We start from the raw sequence: 25727 nt of genomic DNA, 5'->3' as shown, positions 1-25727 counted from the left end.
GTCATTAAGAAGGCACTCTGTTTGAGCGATGTGAGCCTCAAGTTCTCCTATATTGTGCACTGTTTCGTGCTCGATGACGCGCGGAATGCGAGACTGGAAATGAACTGGTTCAGGCTCAGGAAGGCCAAAGGTCTTACTGAGCGAAAAGCCGTGGCACTCAACTTTGTTCCTCAGCTCTAGTAGCACTGCACTCACAATGCGTCCATTTGGTTCATTCACACCTGCTGCACGCATGAAGTCCTCGCACAGCACATACTTGTGCCTTTCCCAGAACTGCACGTGGTTGCCTCTGAGAACGAATATGAGCATGTTGGCAAATACTTCGCGGACTGCAGGGCCAAATGCAATATTTGCAGCCTCTTCCATAACAGAATCCACCTCCTGGTCATTGTCAACGATGCCATATGCAATGCAGGCTGCCAGATAGGTCTCCATGACCCTACCACCAACACGACGGAGATCCTGAAAGCATGTGGGGCCAGGCACGCGGTACAGTAGCATGCGGAGATAGTACAACTCGGCAGTATGTGAGTTGACGGGAATAATGGGGAGCCGCCCAACCGTATCAGCCTTACGGTTATCCTGGAAACTCAGCCTTCTCTTCCACAATTGAAACCTTTTGCTCAAGTAGGTGAAGTGTTGGAATACATCTGGATATAGAACATGACGCATGTGTGGATGGAGATTCATGGCTGCGAAAAAGGCGGTGAGGGTTGTTGCAGGGGGTCCTGACTCTGCCACGTTCTGTACGGCACCTTCGTCATTGAACGTGATCACCTGCTCATCCTGTAGATGGAGAGCCAGCATCTCGACTGGTGGGTACTTGCGTTGAATGGGGAAATCGTATATGCGCCAGTATCCCTCAGATGCGGTGATGTAACGCCCTAGTTCGTAGCGTGCCACTTCATCATGTCGTAATGCCTCTCGCATCCTCTCATGAGGCTCCAGTCTGACCAGGCACTGGTCTGGGCCCTTTTCAAGGTATTTGTACAGGTACTTGACACAGGTGACAGCACAGACGATCTCAAGGTTGATGTGAGCATCGTACCTGAGGACAATATATGGATTGTAAGGCACAACCCATGCATTGTTAACTAATACGTTAGCACCGCCTCGTATTGTCTTCATGATGGGATCACCAGGTGCTGCTTCTGCCCGTCTTCTGTACAGGGGATAGGAGTCATCAGAGAAGCTTGTCGTTTGTCGTAGGGCTTTGGGATAGTCCTTTGTGCACTTCCGGTCTGCCATGCAAGGGCTCAAGATGTTCCATTCCCCACATGGGCCGTGAATCATGTGTGATGTCACGATACGGTGTAGTTCCGGATTTGTGAGTCTGTCAGGAATCTCAGCAGAGACCACGCGATCGACATCTGCTGGTGTTCTGGGCTTGTCGCGAGGTACCACGGTCAGGAGCATGTGTATATGGGGAAGGTGACGCTTTTGCGTTTCCTTCACCATCACGTAAGCGTCCACATGCCCCAAGATGTCATGCTTGAGGATGTCAGCGAGGAGTGCTTCCACCTTCATATGAAACACCCGGGCGATGATATCAGGTCTTGCATTGGGTGGCTGACCCTCAAAAACCGATTCTTTAATTTCTGGCCACTTTGGGTTGCAGGTGAATGTTAGGAAAAAGTCTGGTTTTCCCTTGACTCGGACTAAAGCCATTGCATCCTGAAACTCTTTGGCATACCAACGTGGCGACCCATAAATTGACGGTGGCAGAATGGTGAGGCGTCCAGGTAGCACCTCAGCATCACTGTTCAACGCATCAACGATGATCTTATACTTTTCTGCCTTAATTGACTTCTGGTTGCAGCGAATCCAACTGAGACGGTGTGACTCAATTTTTGCCATCATGTCGCATACGTACTGCTGTGTCAACTTTCCACCACGAAGCAGTAGATTGAAGTGATGAGTAGGATCACGTACTTGTAGATGGTAGCGGTAGAAAGTTGTTGGCGTTGTCCCTGCCAACTCAGTGTGGTACCCCTGAGAGCCGCAGGGTAGCAGAAGTATGTATGATAGTGGGTCATACGCTGGATGCATGGCATCTATTGTCTGTAAACCTCCTCCTCTGAGGTGAACAGCGACTGCCAGCCTTCCAAACTGCTCTGTTGTCATTGCCCCTGGAGCAATGACAGCCACATCGCTGTCTGGTGAGGGAAGGTTGACGGTACCATGATGAAGGTCTCGGCGCCGCGTGCGACCTGTTAACACAATATTCAGTTCATTGGCGCTATCATTATGAACCACATACTCAATGGCAGGTTTGAATTGCTGGACGTATGGGTTGCACTCATGAATGGCCTGTTGTGCTCTTAGCAAAAACTGCTCATTCAGGCCACTGTTCGAGGTGTGGGCACGACGATAATCCAGCTCATGGGCTGGATCGTGAAAGTAGATCTGAGCAAAGCGTGGGGTACAACCCAGATCGGCAAGAGGAGCACCAATGTAATGGTAAACCTTACCTTGTATGCGCACTCCAGGATTGAAGCCAGGCATACGTATCTCTCGGACACCGATACTTGCCATTGCCAGCGCGTTGTTGTACTGTTTCGCGTGCTTCACAAAGGCCTGGTTAAGGAAAAGGTTTTTAATAGCATCTGGAGGATGTGATGGAATTGAACCGGGTTTTGGATTCGTAGGATCATGCATAAGATCGACCTTGCCGTGGTTGCAGCAAAATCCTCTTCTCTCCTCATTCCACACCAAAGCAGCACAATGCGAGCATTTAGTGCATTGAAATATTGAGGTCCTGCTCAGCGCGTGCCTGTACTCACCATGAAGTACCTCTCGGAAGAAATCGGTATCATCGTATCGAGCAAGGTTGCGATTGTCATGGCGAGCCTGCTCTAGTCTCACACGGTGTACATCCTGATGGCGCAGGGCATCCCTTACTTGCCGGTCTTCTCGCTGGTGAGGGATTTCTTCTGCACGACGCCTTGTCTCGCGTCCAGTGTTGTCTGCCAAGCGAGCAGTCCGTTCCTCATCCGTTTCTTCTGCACGACGACTTGTTATGCGTCGAGTGTTGTCTGCCAAGCGAGCAGTCTGTTCTTCATCCGTTTCTTCTGCACGACGACTTGTTATGCGTCGAGTGTTGTCTGCCAAGCGAGCAGTCCGTTCTTCATCCGTTTCTTCTGCACGACGACTTGTTATGCGTCGAGTGTTGTCTGCCACGCGAGCAGTCCGTTCTTCATCCGTTTCTTCTGCACGACGACTTGTTATGCGTCGAGTGTTGTCTGCCAAGCGAGCAGTCCGTTCTTCATCCGTTTCTTCTGCACGACGACTTGTTATGCGTCGAGTGTTGTCTGCCAAGCGAGCAGTCCGTTCTTCATCCGTTTCTTCTGCACGACCACTTGTTATGCGTCGAGTGTTGTCTGCCAAGCGAGCAGTCCGTTCTTCATCCGTTTCTTCTGCACGACGACTTGTTATGCGTCGAGTGTTGTCTGCCACGCGAGCAGTCCGTTCTTCATCCGTTTCTTCTGCACGACCACTTGTTATGCGTCGAGTGTTGTCTGCCAAGCGAGCAGTCCGTTCTTCATCCGTTTCTTCTGCACGACGACTTGTTATGCGTCGAGTGTTGTCTGCCAAGCGAGCAGTCCGTTCTTCATCCGTTTCTTCTGCACGACCACTTGTTATGCGTCGAGTGTTGTCTGCCAAGCGAGCAGTCCGTTCTTCATCCGTTTCTTCTGCACGACGACTTGTTATGCGTCGAGTGTTGTCTGCCAAGCGAGCAGTCCGTTCTTCATCCGTTTCTTCTGCACGACCACTTGTTATGCGTCGAGTGTTGTCTGCCAAGCGAGCAGTCCGTTCTTCATCCGTTTCTTCTGCACGACGACTTGTTATGCGTCGAGTGTTGTCTGCCAAGCGAGCAGTCCGTTCTTCATCCGTTTCTTCTGCACGACCACTTGTTATGCGTCGAGTGTTGTCTGCCAAGCGAGCAGTCCGTTCTTCATCCGTTTCTTCTGCACGACCACTTGTTATGCGTCGAGTGTTGTCTGCCAAGCGAGCAGTCCGTTCTTCATCCGTTTCTTCTGCACGACGACTTGTTATGCGTCGAGTGTTGTCTGCCAAGCGAGCAGTCCGTTCTTCATCCGTTTCAGCTGCACGACGACTTGTCACGCGCGTAACGTCGCGTGTCAGGTGAGCAGCTCGTTCTTCGTCAGATTCCATTGCGCGTGCACGCCGTGCAGCTTCGTTCCTTCGTTCTCGTAAACGACGACTCGATTGGGGCATTGTATAATAGATAATAGAATAGATAATAGAATAGAATAGATAGATAGAATAGATAGATATAACAATAAGACAGTGGGAAGATACAATCGAGACAGTAAGTCGGCACTTTCGTAAGGCCGGAAGTGAAGTCCTCACTGTCCGGAAGTTCGCATGTCGCAGTTACGATTATTCGCCATTTAGGGTTAATGCCCAATTATTCAATTAGCGCCAACGTATTTTGGCTGTTTGCAATTTAAGCACAAGGAATCAATCAATTCAATGGAAAAAATGAAAAGGAAAAACACGCAACAACAACGCAACAACGTGTTCCGTGATTGGCTGCGGGAAGTGAGGTCTTTGGCTGATGGGTGATTGGCTGCCGGAGGAAGGTCGCAAATCGCAGTTACGATGAATCGCAAATTAGTTTTAATTAGTTTTAAAACATAGTTTAACGGCAACATAGTTTTCCAACGTGAAATAAATGAATACGCTCTCAAATGTGCCGTCCGAGGCAGAGTCTGTTCGCCACGTTCGGCACACGTGATAGCTCGCTGCTATCTGATTGGTTGAATCGTTTTTTGGACATAGCTCGGTAACTACTTCTCCGATTAATATGAAACCTTGAAAAGGCACATCCTCGGGTCCCCAGCAATATACCTGGCAAGTTTCAAGTATATCGGACCGGTAGTTGTCGAGAAACAGCGGTCACAGACAAACATACATACATACATACATACATACATACATACATACAAACATACAAACATACAAACATACAAACATACACACAGAGATTACTGGAATTATAGATAGATATAGATGTGTGTGTGTGTGTGTGTGTGTGTGTGTGTGTGTGTGTGTATATATATATATGTGTATGCATGCATGTGTGTGTGTGTGTCTATGTGTGTGTGTGTGTGTGTGTGTGTGTGTGTGTCTATGTGTGTGTGTGTGTGTGTGTGTGTGTGTGTGTGTGTGTATATATATATATGTGTGTGTGTGTGTGTGTGTGTGTGTGTGTATCTACATGTGTGTGTGTATCTACGTGTGTGTGTGTGTGTGTGTGTGTGTGTGTGTGTGTGTGTGTGTGTGTGTGTGTGTGTGTGTGTGTGTGTGTGTGTGTGTGTGTGTATATATATATATATGTGTATGCAGGCATGCGTGTGTGTGTGTGTGTGTATATATTGTTACAGACGCGGTTGTGGATGTTGGTTTACCGAGCGGTTTGGTATGACCGCGTCTGCACAGTTTACCCGATTATACTCGAACGTTGGCCGAGTCGCGCTACGCTAAATCAATTGAGGAAAGGACACAATGGCTGGGTTAAAATGACACGACACCAGGGGTACAGTTCTCAAGACCTCCGGAGGAGGTTATAATATTTCGGAACGTTAGATTACAAGGACGAGAGAGACAGCATAGGAAGGTAGGCACTTAAATACGGTCTTATAGTAGCCCCGACAGACGACAGATAAACGGGACAAGACGGACTCACACCGGGATTGATGGCAAGGAAGGGCAGGTAGTCGGTGGACAGCACAAGGTGCACTCTTGGCTCAGGGACAGGATCCACACGGTCCGAAAGATGCAGGGAGGGCTCTCAGCGCTCGGAGGTCGCGACTGGTTCTTCTTCAAGCTCGGGGCGCATCTCACGTCACGTCCGGTAAGTCGCTGCGTATATCCGGTGGGGAGTGACACGCCCTCGGCTCGTTAGCTCCGCCCCAGATGGAATCGGCCCGTTGCTTCTTATTGGGTGCGGGGGTTACCGGGCTCCGCCCTTGACGAGGGGCCGACAGTCAGCCTCTTCGTGGTAACCCCGTCGGCGCACATGGGTCATGGCGGCTAACCGAGCCGGAGTGAGGACGCCCACTCCCCGCACCGCGGCCGCGCCGCCCCCGCTGTGGTTGTAGTTGTTGTTGTTCCATGAGATGATGGGAGGATGCGGAGATGAGGTTGTGGGGAGGTATTGGGAGGTCCTAAACTCACTACTGGTGCCATACAATCACATTCTGGTGCAACGAAGAGTCAGAATTAATGGAAACGAGTCCTTAACTGACATAGACTAAGAATAACTAGCAAGAGGTCCTATAGTTGTCTACGTGAGATCCGGTGAACCTGGGCACGACATTTAATGGGGGAAAAAGGGGAGGTCGGGGCTACAGAGTGTTGTTTACAGACAATGGGACTAGGGAATGGGGGATTGGGGATAGTTGGGGAGTATTGGGGAAATAGGGGAATATTTACAAGCGGATATGGAGGCCAAATCCCATATCCGCAACAATGTGTGTGTGTGTGTGTGTGTGTGTGTGTGTGTGTGTGTGTGTGTGTGTGTGTGTGTGTGTGTGTGTGTGTGTGTGTGTGTGTGTGTGTGTGTGTGTGTGTGTGTGTGTGTGTGTGTGTGTGAGATGTGTCGTTTCGTTGTGTCATTGCATTGACTTTTCTATTGTCTGTCAGAAGGACTGCAGGAGACTGGATGGCAATGTCAGCATTGAGCGGCATGCAGCGTGGACCATCGATTGATTAACATCAGGCTGAATATTAAAGAATGAAGTTTTGCAGTGACTGCCCGGACAGAGGATCAACAAGGTTTGTTCTTTCCAATTTGTGTGGTCCGAGTGAGGAAGAGAATGGAGAGAACACCCAAGAGGTTATTTCCTGGAGCTTGTCAGATTTAAACCCAAGGAGTCATGTAAGGAGGATGGCTCTATACAAGGTGTGTGTGTGTGTGTGTGTGTGTGTGTGTGTGTGTGTGTGTGTGTGTGTGTGTGTGTGTGTGTGTGTGTGTGTGTGTGTGTGTGTATAAGCATGTCTGTGTGTGTATAAGCATGTCTGTGTGTGTATAAGCATGTCTGTGTGTGTGTGTATATATATATATATATAGCTATATATAGATATATATATATATATATATATATATATATATATATATATATATATATATATATATATATAGATATAATGTGTGTGTGTGTGTGTGTGTGTGTGTGTGTGTGTGTGTGTGTGTGTCTGTGAATAAGAGAGAGACAGAATAGTGAGGAACAGAAATGAAAAAACGAGATGTGTGTGGGGTGTCATAGTGTGGTGTTGTTGTGTTGTCATTGTGCGGTGTCGTGGTGAGGTGTAGACGTGCGGTGTCCGAGTAAGGAAGAGAATGCAGAGAACACCCACAGAGGTCATTTTCTGGAGCTTGTCAGATTTCAAGCCAAGGAGTCATGTAAGGAGGATAGCTCAATAAAAGAGAAATGGTCGGTGTGTGTATGTGTGTGATGCATTATGTCATTGTGTCATTGCATTGACTTTGCCATTGTTTGTCAGGAGTGCAGGAGTTACCTGGATGCTGGATGGCATGGTCAGCACATGGCGGAATGCAGTGCGGACCATCGATTGATTAACATCAGGTTGAGTTTGACAAGAATAAAGTTCTGCATTGAATTCCCAGGCAGAAGATCAAAAAGGTTTGTTTTTTACAATCTTTATGGTCTGAGGAAGGAGGAGAATGCAAAGAACATCCACAGAGTTTATTTCCAGGAGCTTGGCAGCTTTAAAGCCAAGAATCAGGTATGTATAATACCTCAATATAAGATAAATGGTTGGTGTGTGTGTGTGTGTGTGTGTGTGTGTGTGTGTGTGTGTGTGTGTGTGTGTGTGTGTGTGTGTGTGTGTGTGTGTGTGTGTGTGTGTGTGTGTGTGTGTGTGTGTGCCGTTCGTTGTTATCTCCATATGCGGGTTTCAATAGTCGGAACGGAGCCTTCCCAGGTCTCAAAGTATCCACCTTCATGCAAACATGTAAATACTGTGGAACCTCGACATTTGCAAGGGATACGTTCCTGAAACATACCAGGAATGGTGAATCCACGAATGTCGGAGCATTGACAAGACACTCTTGGACATCACGGTGTTGACCGATATGTCGCTGCCCACATTAATACATCATTATAATAATTGTACCTAGTTTGATTTAAATCCATTCAGATGTTCTCAAGTTATCACATTTTTACCTGACATGACCTCTGACCTTTGACCTGTGGACCCCAAATTTAATCAGTTCATGTTTACATCATTATACATACCTGTAGAAAGTTTGAATTGGATCACTTCAGTCGTTCTCAAGTTATAGACCTATTACAGACTTTGACCTTTGACCTCTTGACCCCAAAATATAAACAGTTAATCTTTAACATCATTATACATACCTGTAGCAAGTTTTAATTGGATCACTTCAGCCATCCTGAAGTTATAGACCTATTGCAGACTTTTACCTTTGACCTCTTGACGGCAAAATCTAATCGGTTCTTCTTTACATCATTCTACATAAGTGTACAAAAATTTGGTCAGAATCCCATGACTGGTTCACAAGTTATCCCGGTAACAGTATTTTTTTAACCGAACATGACCTTTGGTCATGGGCCTTTGGCCTTTGACCTCTTGAGCCCAAAATCGAATCAGTTCATCTTTACCTCATCATACATACCTGCACCAAGTTTGACTAAGATCCCTCCACCCGTTCTCAAGTTATCGCGGTAACGAAAACCTTTTACGGACGGACGGATGGACAACCTGAAATCATAATGCCTCCAGCGACTTTGTCAGTGGAGGCATAAAAAGGGGATAGATTCCCAGTGGTTCGTAATTCATAAGGGAATTCTTAATTTTATGAATACGAATGCACATCATTACAGTTTCATTTAAAATGCTTTCAAATTTCATTCAATTTTTATTGAAGATACGGTACCTACAGTACGAAGTAACTTTTGATGACGATGATGATTTAGAATCCAGTAAACTCGATGAACTCCTTTGAAGAGGATGCAGGTGAGGGTACTCGAGTCGTGCACCCAAAGGAGGGTAGGTGAGGTCACTGAGGAGGATGCAGGTGAGTTTGCTGAAGGTGTTGAGGTGCGATAGTGGGGGAAAAAAAAAATGGCCGATTGTGAGCTGTTTTGCCGAGTTCCAGGTTTCAGTGCAGCTCTTTGTATATGGCAGCAAAACATCATTCAACTCCTTCTTGAACCGGAGGTGCCGCTCCATAACAGGGTCGGCATCTTGCAACCTGCCAGCGACTGACCTCATATCCTGCAGCACTTAACCAGGAACTTGATAGTCAGGTTAGGCTTTTCCACCTCTTCCACCTCTCCACTGCCCTCCTCCCTGGAAGCCTTAATGATGGTCTCCAACTCCACAGTCAGCTTCTCACCATGCGACGCAATGACCTCCTCCAATTCCACAGGCTGCATGTGGTTGAAGCCTTCCCCTCCCACCTCCTGTGCCAACTTGGCAATTGTCCGCCTCTCTTCTGTGGTGTCAGGAAAGCCCCTGAAGTCGTCGACTGCCTGTGGCCTTAGATTGTGCCATCAATCATTGATGGTGGAGATTTTGACCTCGTACAGAGAGTCTTTGATGGTGCTGATGCAGTGCGCGGCATTGAAGTTCTTCCAAAATTTCCCCACACTAAGTTCGGGGATGAGTTCAATAGCATCCAAGATTTGACGGAAGGTGCGGTGGATGTAACGTGTTTTAAATGTTGAAATCACACCTTGGTTGAGTGGTTGGATCAGGGAGGTGGTGTTGGGTGGACGGAAGATGACCTCGACATTGGGATGGACCACCTTTAGCCACTCAGGGTGGCCTGGTGCATAGTTTACCAGCAGGAGAACCTTGAAGGAGAGGTTCTTGTCAGTCAGGTACCTCTCCACTTGAGGGACCAAACAGTTGTGGAACTAATACATAATGATGGTAGCTGATACCCACACCTTTCTGTTGGCTGTCCAAAATACAGGCAGAGTTTACTTGTTTTGCCCTTGAGAGCACGATGGTTTAGGGAAGGATACAGCATCATCGGTTTAATCATGCAGTCCCTTTTGGCGTTGGCACAGAGAAGAAGAGATACCCGGTCCTTTGCAGCCTTAAATGTTCATGCTGTCCTCTCTTGCTTCGAGATGAAAACCCTCGTGGGCACTTTCTTCCAGAACAGGCCGGTCTTGTTTGCATTGAAGACCTGCTCCAGTACATACCCCTTCTTCTTGATAAGCTACGTGAGTCGAGCAGGGAAACTTTGAGCTGCCTCGTGGTCTGCTGGGGCACACTCGCCTGTGAACTTTACATTGCGGAAACCGTTCTGCTGCTTGAAGCGCTCAAACAATCACCTGCTGGCTTGGAAGGGACTGGGGCCACTCATACCCATATCACTTGTGTTCGCAGCACAACCTGCGCCAGCGAGACTGTCGTACGTTTGCTTTGCCCTTTTGCGAATCAGAGGTCCGCTTGAAGGAATGGTCCTTTGGGCATTGTCCTCTATCCACATTCTTTATGCCGACTCCATTGCTTCTATGTGAACGTCCCTGACCTGGGTAACCACTTTGGTGCTGCGCAATGCGCTCGCTGCGACACTTTCCCGATTCTTCTTCTCGTTTTTCTTTATGTGGCACACAGTCGACTCTTTCATGCCAAATAGTGCCTGCCCACAGAGGCCACACTCTCACCTTTTGATAGTTGGTTAAGCTGCTCCATTTTCTGTCTCAGGCTCATGACTTTTATCTGCCTCATGGGAGCGGACACATCCTGCACTACTCATACGCTTCGGACCCATAATCGAACGATGTGCCCAAAAGTTCACGAGTGTGAGGAATCACAGCAGGTCAAGGCAGCAGAAAGGGTGAAAGCTCGGACACGCTGCACATGTGCAGGGGTTGTGGGTAGATGGAGGATGGGTGGGTAGTGTGACCATTGTTTGTGGGGGATGGTTGGCGGGGTTTTTGCATATGTACAGCTGCTTTATGCGTGGCGTGTGGAAGATGGTTTTAGGATTGTTATGTGCGCGGCTGGTGGGGTATGGTTTTTGTGCCCATTGAACCGCGAATCCATGGAATCTGCAAGTGTCGAGGTTGTGCAGTAGTGTTTGTGTGTGTGTGTGTGTGTGTGTGTGTGTGTGTGTGTGTGTGTGTGTGTGTGTGTGTGTGTGTGTGTGTGTGTGTGTGTGTCTAGCTCCTCTTCCAGCCTTAGACAATGGAAAAAATGCTAATTTTTTTTTTTTCTAATACTTTCTTGTTAGAAGCTGTTACTCTAATGCTACTTCCTGTTTGTTGGATGTTTTCCTGCTATGTTTTCTTTCTTTATTTATTTTTATTTTGCTTTATCCTTATCTATTTCTAACCTTCCCTTTTCCCCTTAGAGTGGCTTTATGTCTTGTTTGGGGCGATTTCAAAAAAAAAAGAAGAAAAAAAGAACTAGCTATTTCAATGAAGGCCTCTTCAGAAGAACTTGGAAAGTTTGGTCAGGATAACCGATTATGTAACTGAAAAACCTTCTCGGAAATCTTTGTAACACACCACAATAGCTGTGTGGTAATTGCTAATTGTGGCGAAAGTTAACGCCTTATCAAATAGGGAGATGAGGAAATCAGCCTGCTGAAGGGGCAACACCCAGATCCACCTCTTTATCCTGGCACCCTCTATGGAAAACTGCCAAACGAGAATCATGGGTAATTGAGGTGGCTTCCTCGATGGCACAAGTCAGCGAACCTTTCAGAAAGGCCTGCCTCTTCCTCGTATCTCCTCAGATCTGCCATAGTGCTATCTGAAGTTGGGCCGGGTTATTTGTAGAATTCCCAAGAAGGGTTGTGAGAGGAGGTCCTCCGTGAGAGGCAGGAACCTCAGTAACCCCACTCGGAGGCACAAAAGCTCCCCAAACCAGGGGCATCTGGACCACCAGGTTGAATAGTCAATAGATGCTCTTATTGATGTTTGAATCCATATTGACGATTCAATCTCTCTTTCTCCCCTCCCTTCCCTGAGCTGAGATTGTGCCTCTAAAACGTGATGCTGGCATCCGACGTTTATGTTGGATCCACACATGGTTTTTTTTTCAATTTAGATGTTCGTCTTTGTGTTTCAGGACGGAATTGTAATTGGAAATAGAAACAGGTTTGTAACAACTCTGTAAAGGTTAATATGCAAACAGCTTCTTTACGAATTCAAGTGTTGCCATCCTCAGTCCTTTTCATTAGTGTTGTGAACTTTTTATTTTAAATAACTCGTGAATTTTCAGTGAAACAGTTCTCTCTTAAATACGGTGCATTCATGAAACTGAAGGTCAACCAGGACCAATGGGCCTAAATGATGAATTTGTTGTTCTTATCGGCTATGCAGTGTACAAGTGAAAACTACTCAACATGCGGAAACTCCATCTGGTTGGGCTCTGGTGACCATCTCTACAAGCAGCTTTTCGTCATCTTTTTGGGTCCAACGTTGGTGCAAAGTCCTTCTTTCTTTTCTTCAACGGTGAGATGGAGATGAAAATTACACTGGTTGTCCATCACTTTGATGGGTGGGATTGGGGCCCATCAATCTTTTCCTTTGGTAGCATGGTTGTGGATGATTTATTTTCCTTTATGCCGCAACGTTTTTTAGCATTTGAGATTTTGCCATCAAGTTTCAACAAAGCTTTATTTTCAGAATATGAAGAAGACTAATTAATAATGAGGTCAAAGTCACAGGAAGTACAAAGTGCCACGAGTTAGCGTGAGATGCCTGGGTTTTGCTATCGCTTCCATGTTTCTTTATTTTTATGGGGGAGCCATAATGGGGGAGTAAGGCAGGGGTCGGCAAGTAAGTTTGGCCTCGGGCCAATTTTTTTCTAAGCCACTAGGTGGCGGGCCAGAACATAATTAATGGCTAATTTAAGAAATTGATTGATAAAAAAATTGAACTGGAACTTGCAGTTACAGACCGCTTTATAAGACATGCATGTGTGGGAGATGCAAAGACTGGATTTCCATATTGTAAATAATAAATGTGTATCATTTTAATTTTGAGGACTGACTGCTTCTCTGTTACGCACGACACATCACCTGGACTGACCATTTAGCAGAGCCAGCTTATTCTAATAATATTGTTTGGCATACTTTTACCCTCAGTATTATTCACTGTAAAATGTGAGTTAATTTAATTCTGAAACTGAACAAATGGACCCTCTTGGGTCCATTTGTTCACTCTCAGAGTTAAATTAACACTCGGATTTTACTGTGTTCATTGGCCTCAGTGACCCCGCTCCTCCCACACGTACAACGTAGCATTATTATTGTTTTGATTGTTTGTGCGCTGAGGGTACGCTATTACGTTGTCTGCAGCCTACTTGAGTGTGAAGTTAGCTAAACATTTAACCTGGTAGTTAGCAAAAGAAAAATGTGTCAGGACTTCTGTCTGATAGCTTTTATATGTGTTCGTTGTTCTGTCTGGTGAGGTGTGTGTGGTGTGACCACGTGTGTTTGTTATGTTTCTGTCACCATGTGCATCTTGGCTCCGCCTAACTCTGTTTCTCCTGTCATTGCAGGTTGGCTGCTCCCACATTCCTTTCAATCTCCCCCGTGCAATTCCTTTCAATCTTCCCCGTGCATTCCATGTCCAATCACACCTCTTGTCTCTCATTTGTTAATTGTTTGGTCTCAGCTATTTATGCGCCCTCATTCTGTCTGTTCCTTGCCAGATCGTGCCTGTGTTTCTACCGAGCCATTGTAATATATACATTTACTGCTGTGATTTTCTGTTTGTTTATTGATTTATTGACTTCCTTGAATTTTTCCTGACAAAATGTCGTTATCCAAAAGTCTAAAGAGGAAAGTTGACAGTGAAAACAGGACATTCAAAGAAGAATGGAAAGAGAGCTATGCGTTCATCCTACCTAGTTTCGTCAACGCTAAGCCATTGTGTCTTATCTGCAACAAAGTTGTTGTGGCTTGCAAGGAATATAACATTAAACGGCACCACAAGACGAAGCATGGCACCTTCAAAGTGGCTTTTCCGCTCCAGTCAGAGGCACGAAAGCGCAAAATTGATGCACTGACAGCAAGCTATGCGCACAGCAGCATGATACTAGTGCGAGGCCTCACATCCCAACAGAAAGTGACAAGTGCGTCCCTCAAGGCGTCTTGGGTGCTCGCACGGCACAACAGGCCGTTCACTGATGCAGAGGTTTTCAAGGAGGTTATGGTGACAGTTTTGGAGGAACTGACAACCGACAAGTCGATGGATGGTATCATTGCCTCAGTGAAACAGGTGCCCCTCTCTGCGAGGTCCCCTACCCGCCGCGTAGAGGCACTATCGGATGCTGTGCAGGGAGTTATTATCGAGGGTCTCAGTCAGGCCAATTACTTTTTCCTAGCCAGTGAGGAGAGCACTGACAACACAGATGTAGCCCAGTCATGCGTCTATGTTAGATATTTTGATGGAAAAGTGTTCAGGGAAGAGCTGCTGTCTTTTATCCCATTAGAAGGGCACAGCACTGGGGACATTATATTTACTAAACTGGAAGAGTTGTTTAGGCTTCATTCATTGTCATTTGAGAAGATTAACCTAATCGTGACAGATTGCGCTCCTGCTATGGTGGGAAAGCGCAGAGGTCTGGTGAGCAGGTTGAAGGAGCTCGCCCCCCAAATGCATGGGCTGCATTGCCTCATCCACCAGAGTGTCCTTTGCACCAGACTCAGGTGGTGAGCGAAAGGAAGTTATGGATAAAGTGATGCGTGTCATTAATTTTGTCAGGGGTACATCAAGCACCCAGCATCGCCTTTTCCGACAACTTGTGGCTGAGTCAGAAGAGGCCACCCACGATGACCTGCTGCTACATAATTACGTGCGCTGGTTGAGCGAAGGTAAAGCGTGGACCGCTTCTGTGCGCTACTGGATGAGGTCAAGGCATCCCTTGGATTGAGCAAGATTAAGGCAGCAGCTGACCACCTTGCCCTTTTGGGAGAGATGAAAAGTTCATGTCCAATGTTGCCTTTTTAGCGGATATATTTGGCCACCTAAACAAGCTTAACCTACAGCTACAGTGGAGAGGCAAAACCATAGTCGACATGGTTGAAAAGCTCGAATCATTCACGAGGAAGCTGGAGTTGTTAGAGTCAGACATATCAACTGGCAGGCTTCTACATTTCAGTACACTAAAAGCACAGGCACCGGGACAAGTGGCAGAGTTAATGGTGGAATTCATCAAGCAGCTACAGGTCAACTTCACTTCGACGTTTGAGGGCTACTCTATCCCAAAGGACATCATTGCCTTTGTACGTGACCCTCTCACAGTCCGACCAAGTGGAGACTTCTCCTCCCTGGCGAAAAAAAATTATACCCTCTTTGGATGAGGCTGCATTACAAATGGAGTTAATTGATTTCCAAACAACCTCCCTGGTCAGCGATGCGCTCAGAAGTGCGGAGTCGGTGAGTGCCTTTTGGGTGGCATGCTCAGAGGAGTACAGCATGATCAAGAGACTCACGTTTTATGTGCTCACAATGTTCCCTTCCAACTATACATGCGAATCGTCCTTTTCATCAATGAATGTGATAAAGACGCACGAGAGGAATCGATTGACGAATAAAAACCTGGAGAACTGCCTGCGGATCAAAGTGACGTCCATATCACCAGACATCCAAAAAATTGTGACCGATGGAAGATGTCAGTTTTCACATTAAGTGAGTTGTCGTTGGGTTGTGTATTTAATAGCCAAGTTGTATTTTGAATTTAGTTAATGAATGGCTCATTCTAATTCGTATCCCTAATGTTTGAATTTTATATCCTAAAAATTTTTCGTATCAAATTCGTATCCTAAAAATAAAGTTTAAATGATTAACTGAACTGGTGTTATTTTTTTCATACCACACACCGCATGTCGGCGATTTCCGCACCAGGCGCTGTCCACATCCTACTTAATGACTCCATTATGAGGGGTTCAGCATCACAGTGCAGCCCGCTGCCTGTTTCGTGAGTCTGTGCCTGTCATTCGTATAATAAGCATTTTTCAGGTCGGGATAGAATCTCTATTTGGACATATATAGCCTATATGTGGGACTGTCCAATATTGAAAAAAAAAAAAAATATTGTTGCGGATATGAGGATTGTGTTTTTTTATTGTGTTGTATTGTATAGTAAATTGTTGTAAATATCACCCTCTGTAAAACGTAATGATTCCTTGTAAATACCTCCGTAGTGTGAAGGTCAAAGGGCGTCTCGGTAGTTATTCCATAAACACCACATTGCAGGACACGATAAAACCCTTGTTCAGTAGCTTATATCTTATTATGTGTCTTAGGGTAAGGCTGTGTCTCCCATTAATTTAAATACTCCATTGCACCAAGTGAAATATGAGTAGATCCCCTTTCATTTCATTTCAATGGCCAACTGCATTTTGGGCGGTTTTCTTCAACCACCATTGGCCACGAGGCAGGGTTGGGAAAGAAGGGCGTGTCTCCACCTCGTCATAGAGGGGAGGAGTGAGCCAGCCCCGAACAACCAACCGAGCATGAGGGGTTTGGTTTGAGAGGGCGGAGGAAGAGCGTTTGGGGGGAGGTTCGCAAAGGTTGAGGGGCGGGGCCTATATAACCCGCCACGGGGTGTCCCCCAAGCAGATGGGCTGGAGAGAAGTGAGAGAAAGGCTGAGCTGAGCTGCGTGGAGAGGTACACGAAAAGGAAGGGTCCAAGAGAAAGCCGAGGAGCTTTTACGAAGCAAGCTACACGAGAGATACAGCAGAGGAGTGCAGCCCCGTTTCAACCAGCCGCGTGAAGCCCTGACGGTGTGCGCTGTAAAGCGGATTACAAGGAGCCGCCGGCCCCCCCGCTTCCCGCCCGGAGTGGACCCGCTCGCTGTGCCCTGTGATCCCACCTGCTCATCCTTTCCAGCCATTCCTGCCTGCAAGTTCCCCATTTTGCCTACGTGAGTTTGTTTTGTTTGTTCTGTCCTGGGTAGTAAACTAAGTCAGTATAAGCTAGTAATTTGCACTGTGTCACCTGCGTCTCATGTCCCCTGTAAATAAACGTGACTGCTTTCTTTTTGCTTATGTGTGTAAATAATAATAAACCCAGTTACTCTTCTGTATGTCTTCTTCCTCTTTGCATTCGGTCGCTTTAGAGTTTTCCAGATTGAGTAGCTGTGGCGCGATACGGCCAACGTTTGGGTAAATCGGGTGAATCGGGGAAGAACAGTTCGGCCGCGGTTATACCTCCGCTCGGTAAAAATAACATCCTAATCCGCGGACCGTAACAAATTGGTGTCAGGAGTGGGATACGAGGCCCGAAGCACGCTTAACGCGCTCAAAATTACAAGCTGCTGGAAATTGTTTTGTTTTTAAAGGAAAACCCGAATTTTGAAATCGCGCCATGGCTGGTCAAGGCGACAGGATGCCGGTGGGAGAGATAGACGGGGTGGAATCGACCCAGGACCTCGGGGAAATGTATATGGAGGATGTGGTTGAGGGGGTATCAGGTGCACAAAATGGCGCTCTCGCGCACGAGGTTTCAGGCGCGCAAAATGGCGCCTTTGCGCAAGCGGTTACAGCGGCACCAAATCTAGCCGCGCCCGTGACCGTAGCAGCGCCGCTGGGGGATTCGGACCTTTTTATGTTACAAATGGGGGCCCTTATGGACAGGCTAGAAGCCAAAATGGGAGACCAAATTGGAGGTTTGAAAAACAGTATGGGGGTAATGAGGGACGAAGCGAGGGCTGATAGCGAGCGATTGGGGGGCAAAATGGGGGGCAAAATGGGAGAAATGGAGGAACGGCTAGAAGCTAAATTTGAGGGGTTAGACAACGGGATAAAAGAGGTAAAGAATGGGTTAACGGGGGTGGAAAATAGAATGGCTGCCCAGGAGAATCAGTTAGAGGGGGTGAAAAATGGGTTAATGTGGTTAGAAAATAGGATGGAAGACAAATTGCGGGAAATAGGGGAGCAATCCGCCCGTAAAATCGAACAGATGGGGAACCAGATAGAGGAGGTGAAAATCGGGTTAGAAAGTAAATTGGATGCTCAGAGGGATGAATTGGGACAGATGAGGGTGGCATCTACAAAAGAGATGGAGGAGATGAAAGAGGAGATACGACGAGGTGTGAGTGAGGAGGTCTCGGGGGTACGCGAGGAGGTAAAGCGAGGTGAAAAGCGTATGGAGAAAGAAGTGAGGAATAATACGGCGAGGTTACAAGGGGGCATAGAGGACCTGACGGAGGAGGTGGAACAGCTGACGGAGGGACAAAAAGAACTAACGGAGCAGGTTCAAAGGAACACTGCGGTACTAGGAGGGTTAAAAGCGACACAAAACGACATTAAAAATGACTTGATAGCGACACAGAGGCAATGTCAGATGGTACGTGAGGGACTGACAACGAGGTTGGACGAGGTGACAGAGATAATGGAGACGAAGGACCGGCAGGTGAGGACGCAATAGAGACGGTCAAGATAGCCTTATAGGACGAACTTGAGGAGACGCACCGGGAAATAAAAGAGGTGAAGCAAAAATTAGAGGAAGTGGAAGAAGAGGTGAGTGAAATTAAGAAGGGACGGCCAGAAACTAAGAGGGAGATAAAGGAGGAGGTGATGGAATATGTACAAGGTCGGTGCTCAACTCATAATGATGTGCTCACTAACCAAATAAAGAGTTTGCAGGTGGTGAAGGAGGTGCGACGACGAGGTGCGGAGGTGAGTGGCGATATACGAGGAAATGTATATGATGTGAGGGGAGCTTCAGTCGGCTTGGGGGTTGATTTAGACCCGGGTGTTCGTGAGAGGCCGTTGGTGAAGTGTGCGACAGGTCTGGTGTGCGAAAGAGGAGGTGTGCGAGAATGTCTGACTCTGGGGTGTGTGAGGAAAATGCGCGCCGAGGAGTGAGTGTGCTGTCGAGAGTGAGTCGGTCGTAGCGCGTGTGCGAGGGAGCACATGGAAGCGCGTAGTGAGGAGTGTTACAGAGGATGTAACGAAAGAGTGTACACCTGTGGTGAGTGTTACAGAGGAAGTAACGGGAGAATGTGCGCAAGAGGATGCGCGAGAAAGGTGTGTAACGGACAGGTGCATGGGGAAAGAGTGCGCTGTCAAGAGTGAGGGAGAATGCATGCCTGTGGTGAGTGTTACAGAGGATGTAACGGGAGAGTGTGCGCAAGAGGATGCGCGAGAAAGGTGTGTAACAGACGGGTGCATGAGGAAAGAGTGCGCTGTCAAAAGTAAGGAAGAATGCACACCTGTGGTGAGTGTTACAGAGGGTGTAACGGGAGAGTGTGCACAAGAGTGTGCGCGAGAAAGGTGTGTAATGGACAGGTGCATGAGGAAAGAGTGCACTGTCGAGAGTAAGGGTGAGGGCGCTGTCCAGAGTGGAGGTGAGAGTAGTAAGAGTGACACGGAGCGTGAGTTGGTTGTGACAGGTGAGAGAGGATGTACACCTGGAATGCAAGGAAGCACACCTGGAATGGTAGAGCGTGTGTGGGAATGCACGCTGGAATTAGTAGTGAGGCACGTGGTTGGGTGTGCGAGTGAGAGCACACCTGTGATTGTCACAGAGGAGGTGACCGAGGAGGGGGCGCGAAGAGGTGTGTTGGTGAGGTGTGCGAACAACGAATGTGTGCCAAGGTGTTCGGTGGTCAGGTGTGTGACCAAGTCTGTAAGCGGAATGAGTGTACCTGGGTGTGTAAGAGAAGGTGCAATGACGAGGAGCATGGGAACAGCTGGATGTTTGAGCAAGGAACGGGCTGCGGGGTGTAAGCATGCATGTGAAGCATCGACGGTAACCGGGTTAGAGGTTAGAACGACTTATAGCCGAATCGGCCCTCGGTGCGTGTCGCGCAGCTTCGCGTGCCGCGAGGACCAGCGGGGATCCGAACCACGGCGGGTTCGAAAGGACCGCTGTACGCGATCCACGCTGGGCATCACTTTGAACGGCCGCGTCCGTGCTCCACTAGGCGGAGCGGGCAGCCCGATAGGAAGGGTCGTCATGGCGACCCCTTTTTGTTAAGGCATTCCGGCAGGTCGAGATCGGGCCATGGGATGGCTCCGTGCCGAGGTGGTGCGTGGGATCTCGGCCCGGGTAAGCCCCCGTCCCTGCACCGAATGCGGGACGTATCCAGCCGCTGGCACCAAACAACCCGCATTCATTGCTCGGCTTTACGAAGCCGAGCTTTGGAAGAGAATTGGCGCACCGAGAGGCACTAGTGAGAAGACTGATGACGAGAATAGTGTTTTGGCCCCGAAAATAGAAAAACAAAATTTGATGATTGGCAAAGGATTGGCAGAGTGATGATTGGCAGAGGATTGGTAGAGTGACTGGCAAATTTTTGATTGGTTGAAATTTGACGAGCAAAATTTATAGTAAGAGATGCCCCATGTGATGGGATGGCCAATCCACCATCCCTCACAGCGGGGGGCAAAGGAGCACTAGACTTATGGGGTTTATGGCAGTGAAAACTAGCCCGGGAGGGTTTGGATAATGTGTAGGGATCTAGACAAGATGACATTAGGTAACGGTAAGGTTAGTTAGTGACAATGATACCTGTAGTGGGGACGCAGGTAGATTAGGTTGGATGATAATGACAAGGGAGCGCAATAGTTTAAAGGGACGACTGGGAAGCGCAAGTTTCAGAGGGGAGTAGGTAGATGAGATGATGCCGTGTGAGTGTTGGAGGTGTATAGAAGTGTATTGTGAAAAGTGTGTGAGGAACAGGTGTGATTGCACAGGTGTGCAACTGGACAGGTGGATGGAGCAGTGTTTGAGTGATGGTGATGGTGATGTGAGTTGTATTGACCAAATGGTCCAGGAAGGAAGGAGGGTGCAGGTGGCACCAGGTGTGAGTGCACAGGTGTGCACCAACAGGTGTGTGGAATACATGGAGTGTGGAGTATATGGAGTATTGGAATGGATGGTCGTGGAGTGAGTAGGAGGGAAACTGTGGAGTGGAGTGGATGGTGCGAAGGTGTGAATGGGGGAAGAGTGGACCCCCATCACGAATACCCGGGGAGGGTAGTGTAAGTGTTAGGTAGAGGGTATAGGTAAATTGTGGTTGGATATTGGCATCTGTGGTGCGGGTGGAAGAATGATGTTTGGATGGGTGCATTAGTGTTGTGGAAATGGCTGGGCGTGTAGCCTGTTAGTGTGTGTAGTTGGTTTGGGCACTCCACCACTGTGAGGATGTCGGCCAGGTGAGGCCGCAGGTGGGCTCTGGGAGCCGGTAGTAGTTGTTGTGGATGGGGCCCGAGGATCCGGAGGATGGACCCGGTTAGCCCAGTGCCAGAGGGCACCGAGTGGGGTGACAGAGCCAGGAGGGGCCTTCCCCAGTTAGTGAGGTTAGGGTGAGGAGCTAGGTAAGCTCGGGTGGCAACTGCAGTGGTGGAGGTGTGCAGGTGGGTAGACCTGCTGGGAGAGCTACACGTCACAGCCCAGAAATTGTGCAAGGGCACCGGGAGATGAATCGGGGGAGTGAGACCCCAAATTGAGCAGCACCACAGTTTGGTCAATGGGAATTGGTTTTTAGAACCCATAGTGTAAGTTGGCCAATGGATTGGCAGGGAAAGACCCCGGGTAGTGTAACGTGTGTTAAAGTCATTTAGAGGATAGTTAGGATTGGAGTCTCCTCGCACCATCTGCATCCACTCACCTGAGGTGACAGGTACTCCACACCATGCCAGGTTGTTTTTATTATTTTTATGTGCAAATGTTTTGGATTGTGAGACGCATCATGACGTGGGTGTGACATTGTGCTTGATGTTCCATCTCTTCCTCCTTATGAGGATTGATGATGAATTTGGTGATGGCAAATTTTGGATAGAGGGATTGTGGAGACGAATTTGGTGTAGGGGAAATATGGGGAAGACGTGACAGTAGCGACGAATTTGTAATGTGTAGATTTTGTACATATGGGGTAAGGGCAAGGGTAGTGTAGGTGACAGGGGGGTGACGTACGGTAGGGACGAGCTTTCTCACTTCGCCCTCCGTACGCATTTCGCCTTGCATTGCCTTGTTTGATGTGTACCCTTGTGACCTTACCCCTCGCTCATTTGTCTTGTCCCCCTTTTGTCTCCCACATGACCTGTGCGCCATTGGGCGCCGAGGGGAGCGTGCGCGAGTCAGCCATTGTGCGCCCGGAACTCCCAGAACCAGCTGTTTGCATCGATGCACCACATTATGGACCACATGTCAGTGGCCGAGCACCACTTATGGACCCCATGGGTTGGGGCATGGCCCCTCTGCTGGAACCGGCCATGAGGGCCGGAAATCTTGCTGGCGGACCTTGGCCACAGGGCACCGATGCCCCACAGGTGAACCACACTAGTCGGCCCTGTGGGCCATAAATAAAGAAAATAAAAGGGACACGTTGGGTGCATTTTACTTTATTACAAATAGGCCGCCAGCAAAGGAAAAAGACAACATCTGGAAGAGAAATAATAATAGCCAGCAGAGGGAGCCGAAGAGCAAGAGACCACCTGCAGGGTTAGGGGTTGTTGGTTTATTTTGATTATTCATGAACACTGATGAACTGTGGTGACTGCACCGATTGGTGCTTGAGGGTGTGTTGGTGCGTTTTGAGTGCTTTCCTGGTGCGTCGATGCAGAGCAGACTGTCTCCCCCCCAGAAAGAACAATCACAGGTCCTGGGTTAGTTTTGTAAATAAAAGTAGTGTCAACTGTAAATAATGCTCCCCACCATCAGTGTGTAGTTTGAAGACCATTCCACAATTTGGTTAACTGTGGGCTTGAGTCTGTTAGGCAGGGTGCAATGGAGCAGCGGGACACATTTATTTATGTTTTAAAACTGTCGCACTCAGGGTCAGGTTAAAAGTAGAGGGAACTACACCTACGTGTCACACTAAATTAAAGTTGTAGGCCCGGGACGTGCCTAAGAGGAGGAGGGTGCAGTGTTGCGGATATGAGGATTGTGTTTTTTTATTGTGTTGTATTGTATAGTAAATTGTTGTAAATATCACCCTCTGTAAAATGTAATGATTCCTTGTAAATACCTCCGTAGTGTGAAGGTCAAAGGGCGTCTCGGTAGTTATTCCATAAACACCACATTGCAGGACACGATAAAACCCTTGTTCAGTAGCTTATATCTTATTATGTGTCTTAGGGTAAGGCTGTGTCTCCCATTAATTTAAATACTCCATTGCACCAAGTGAAATAAGAGTAGATCCCCTTTCATTTCATTTCAATGGCCAACTGCATTTTGGGCGGTTTTCTTCAACCACCATTGGCCACGAGGCAGGGTTGGGAAAGAAGGGCGTGTCTCCACCTCGTCATAGAGGGGAGGAGTGAGCCAGCCCCGAACAACCAACCGAGCACGAGGGGTTTGGTTTGAGAGGGCGGAGGAAGAGCGTTTGGGGGGAGGTTCGCAAAGGTTGAGGGGCGGGGCCTATATAACCCGCCACGGGGTGTCCCCCAAGCAGATGGGCTGGAGAGAAGTGAGAGAAAGGCTGAGCTGAGCTGCGTGGAGAGGTACACGAAAAGGAAGGGTTCAAGAGAAAGCCGAGGAGCTTTTACGAAGCAAGCTACACGAGAGATACAGCAGAGGAGTGCAGCCCCGTTTCAACCAGCCGCGTGAAGCCCTGGCGGTGTGCGCTGTAAAGCGGATTACAAGGAGCCGCCGGCCCCCCCGCTTCCCGCCCGGAGTGGACCCGCTCGCTGTGCCCTGTGATCCCACCTGCTCATCCTTTCCAGCCATTCCTGCCTGCAAGTTCCCCATTTTGCCTACGTGAGTTTGTTTTGTTTGTTCTGTCCTGGGTAGTAAACTAAGTCAGTATAAGCTAGTAATTTGCACTGTGTCACCTGCATCTCAAGTCCCCTGTAAATAAACGTGACTGCTTTCTTTTTGCTTATGTGTGTAAATAATAATAAACCCAGTTACTCTTCTGTACATCTTCTTCCTCTTTGCATTCGGTCGCTTTAGAGTTTTCCAGATTGAGTAGCTGTGGCGCGATACGGCCAACGTTTGGGTAAATCGGGTGAATCGGGGAAGAACAGTTCGGCCGCGGTTATACCTCCGCTTGGTAAAAATAACATCCTAATCCGCGGACCGTAACAATATATATATATATGTATTTTGCAGATTATCAAAATAATCTGCTGGGCAGATATTATTGCTGGCGGGCCAGTTCTGTCCCGGGCCGCCTGTTGCCGACCTATGCCGTAAGGCAAGCCGTCTGGAACAGCGTTTGTTTGTCTGGGATCACAAATGTTCATTAATCAGAGCTGAGCATCTGGTCACATTACAGGGGGACGTGTTTAGTAACCATTACAGTTGCATATTTTACTAAACGGAAATATAATAACCTTCTGTGGAACGTTTTGGGGTCCCAGTGGGTGTAGAAAGGTAGATAGGAGGTTTCAGAAAGTCCTCCATACAATTACAATTTTGAGTGTCCTCAATACCTTTAGAATTACCCTTTAGAATTACTCTTGAGAATTAACCTTTAGAATTCCCATTTAGAATTACCATTTAGAATTCCCATTTAGAAAATTCCCATTTGGAATTACCCTTTAGAAATCCCACTTAGAACTCTTTGGAATTACCCTTCAGAATTACACTTTAGAACCCTTTGGAATTACCCTTCAGAATGTCCCTATATAATTTCCCCATAGAATTACCCTTTAGAATACCCTTTAGAAATCCAACTTCGAATTACCATTTCGAAATACCCTTTAGAACTCTTTGGAATTAGCCTTGAGAATTACCCTTTAGAATTTCCCTTTAGAATTTCCCTATATAATTTCCCTATAGAATTACCTTTTAGAATTACCCTTTGGAATTACCCTTTGGAATTCCCATTTAGAATTACCATTTAGAACTCTTTGGAATTACCCTTTGGAATTACCCTTTGGAATTACCCTTTGGAATTACCCTTTGGAATTACCCTTTAGAATTCCCATTTTGAATTACACTTTGGAACCCTTTAGAATTACCCTTTAGAATTACCATTTAGAATTCCTGTTTGGAATTGCACTTTATAACCCTTTTCCTTTTTCTTTTTTTTGGTATACAAGATCGAGGCTCGTGTAAGAGCTAACATTGATCACAAAAAAAGACAAACTGACACATAAAACATAAGATACAGGGAGTGGGAGACAAGATGGGGAGAGAGAGAGGGAGGCACACAAGTCAAACAGTGGAGAACAGGGACATCGGGAGATCTGTGGGAGGGAGAGGGCTTGGGGGATGAGGCACGGGGAGGGGGGAGGTGGGAGAGGTATAAAACACATGGACACTGCTAGAACTTCCAGGAAAGAAGGCGGAATTTCAAGCAAGTGGATCTGGAGTGAATTAATGGGGGTAGAAATGATCAACGTTTCAGATGGGGGAAGATAAGAGATGGTGATGAACAGCTGTTTTAAAGATCTGGAGGGAGGGGTGGGATGGAATAGAGTGAGGACTTTTGTTCCAGAGGCGGGAGAAAAGAGGAATGAAAGAGTGAAGGTGAGTTGAGAGTCTTGATTTTGGCAGTTTAACCATAAGAGGGTTGCAGGCAGATCTTGTGCGACCTGCGGGAATATTTGGGGGAAAGAGCACAGATAGAGCTGGGGGAGCTAGACCAGAGAGGAGTCGGTAGAAGACAGAAAGACCATCCAACCTGCCTGCGGTGAGTGAGTGAAAGGCCCTCGGAGTTGACTTCATCGTGGGAGATTCCAATGATTCTGAAACCGTTTCGAATTAACCTTTCGAATTACCCTTTGTAAGTACCATTTAGAATTCCCATTTATAATTACCCATTGGAATTCCCA

The 25727-nt window shown here is 47.6% G+C and overlaps 2 protein-coding genes across 2 annotated transcripts in view; both read left to right on the top strand.

The window, feature by feature from the left end:
* LOC137436150 (uncharacterized) overlaps nt 1-25727 on the top strand; it is a 216288-nt gene that overhangs the window by 99272 nt on the left and 91289 nt on the right. The window lies entirely within an intron of this gene.
* LOC144888239 (general transcription factor II-I repeat domain-containing protein 2-like) lies at nt 12364-15832 on the top strand. The gene is made up of 2 exons (XM_078765987.1): nt 12364-12494; nt 13546-15832. Exon 2 carries the CDS (start codon nt 13803-13805, stop codon nt 14703-14705), a length of 903 nt encoding a protein of 300 aa, XP_078622113.1. The 5' UTR covers nt 12364-12494; nt 13546-13802; the 3' UTR covers nt 14706-15832.

Source organism: Myxine glutinosa, chromosome 11, assembly GCF_964187855.1.
Source record: "Myxine glutinosa chromosome 11, kmMyxGlut1.1, whole genome shotgun sequence".
NCBI lineage: Eukaryota > Metazoa > Chordata > Myxini > Myxiniformes > Myxinidae > Myxine > Myxine glutinosa.
This window is presented reverse-complemented; position numbering and strand designations above follow the sequence as displayed.

What these genes read in the sequence shown, in the direction of transcription:
- LOC144888239 (XM_078765987.1), top strand. Translation starts at nt 13,803, where the DNA reads ATGTCGTTATCCAAAAGTCTAAAGAGGAAAGTTGACAGTGAAAACAGG.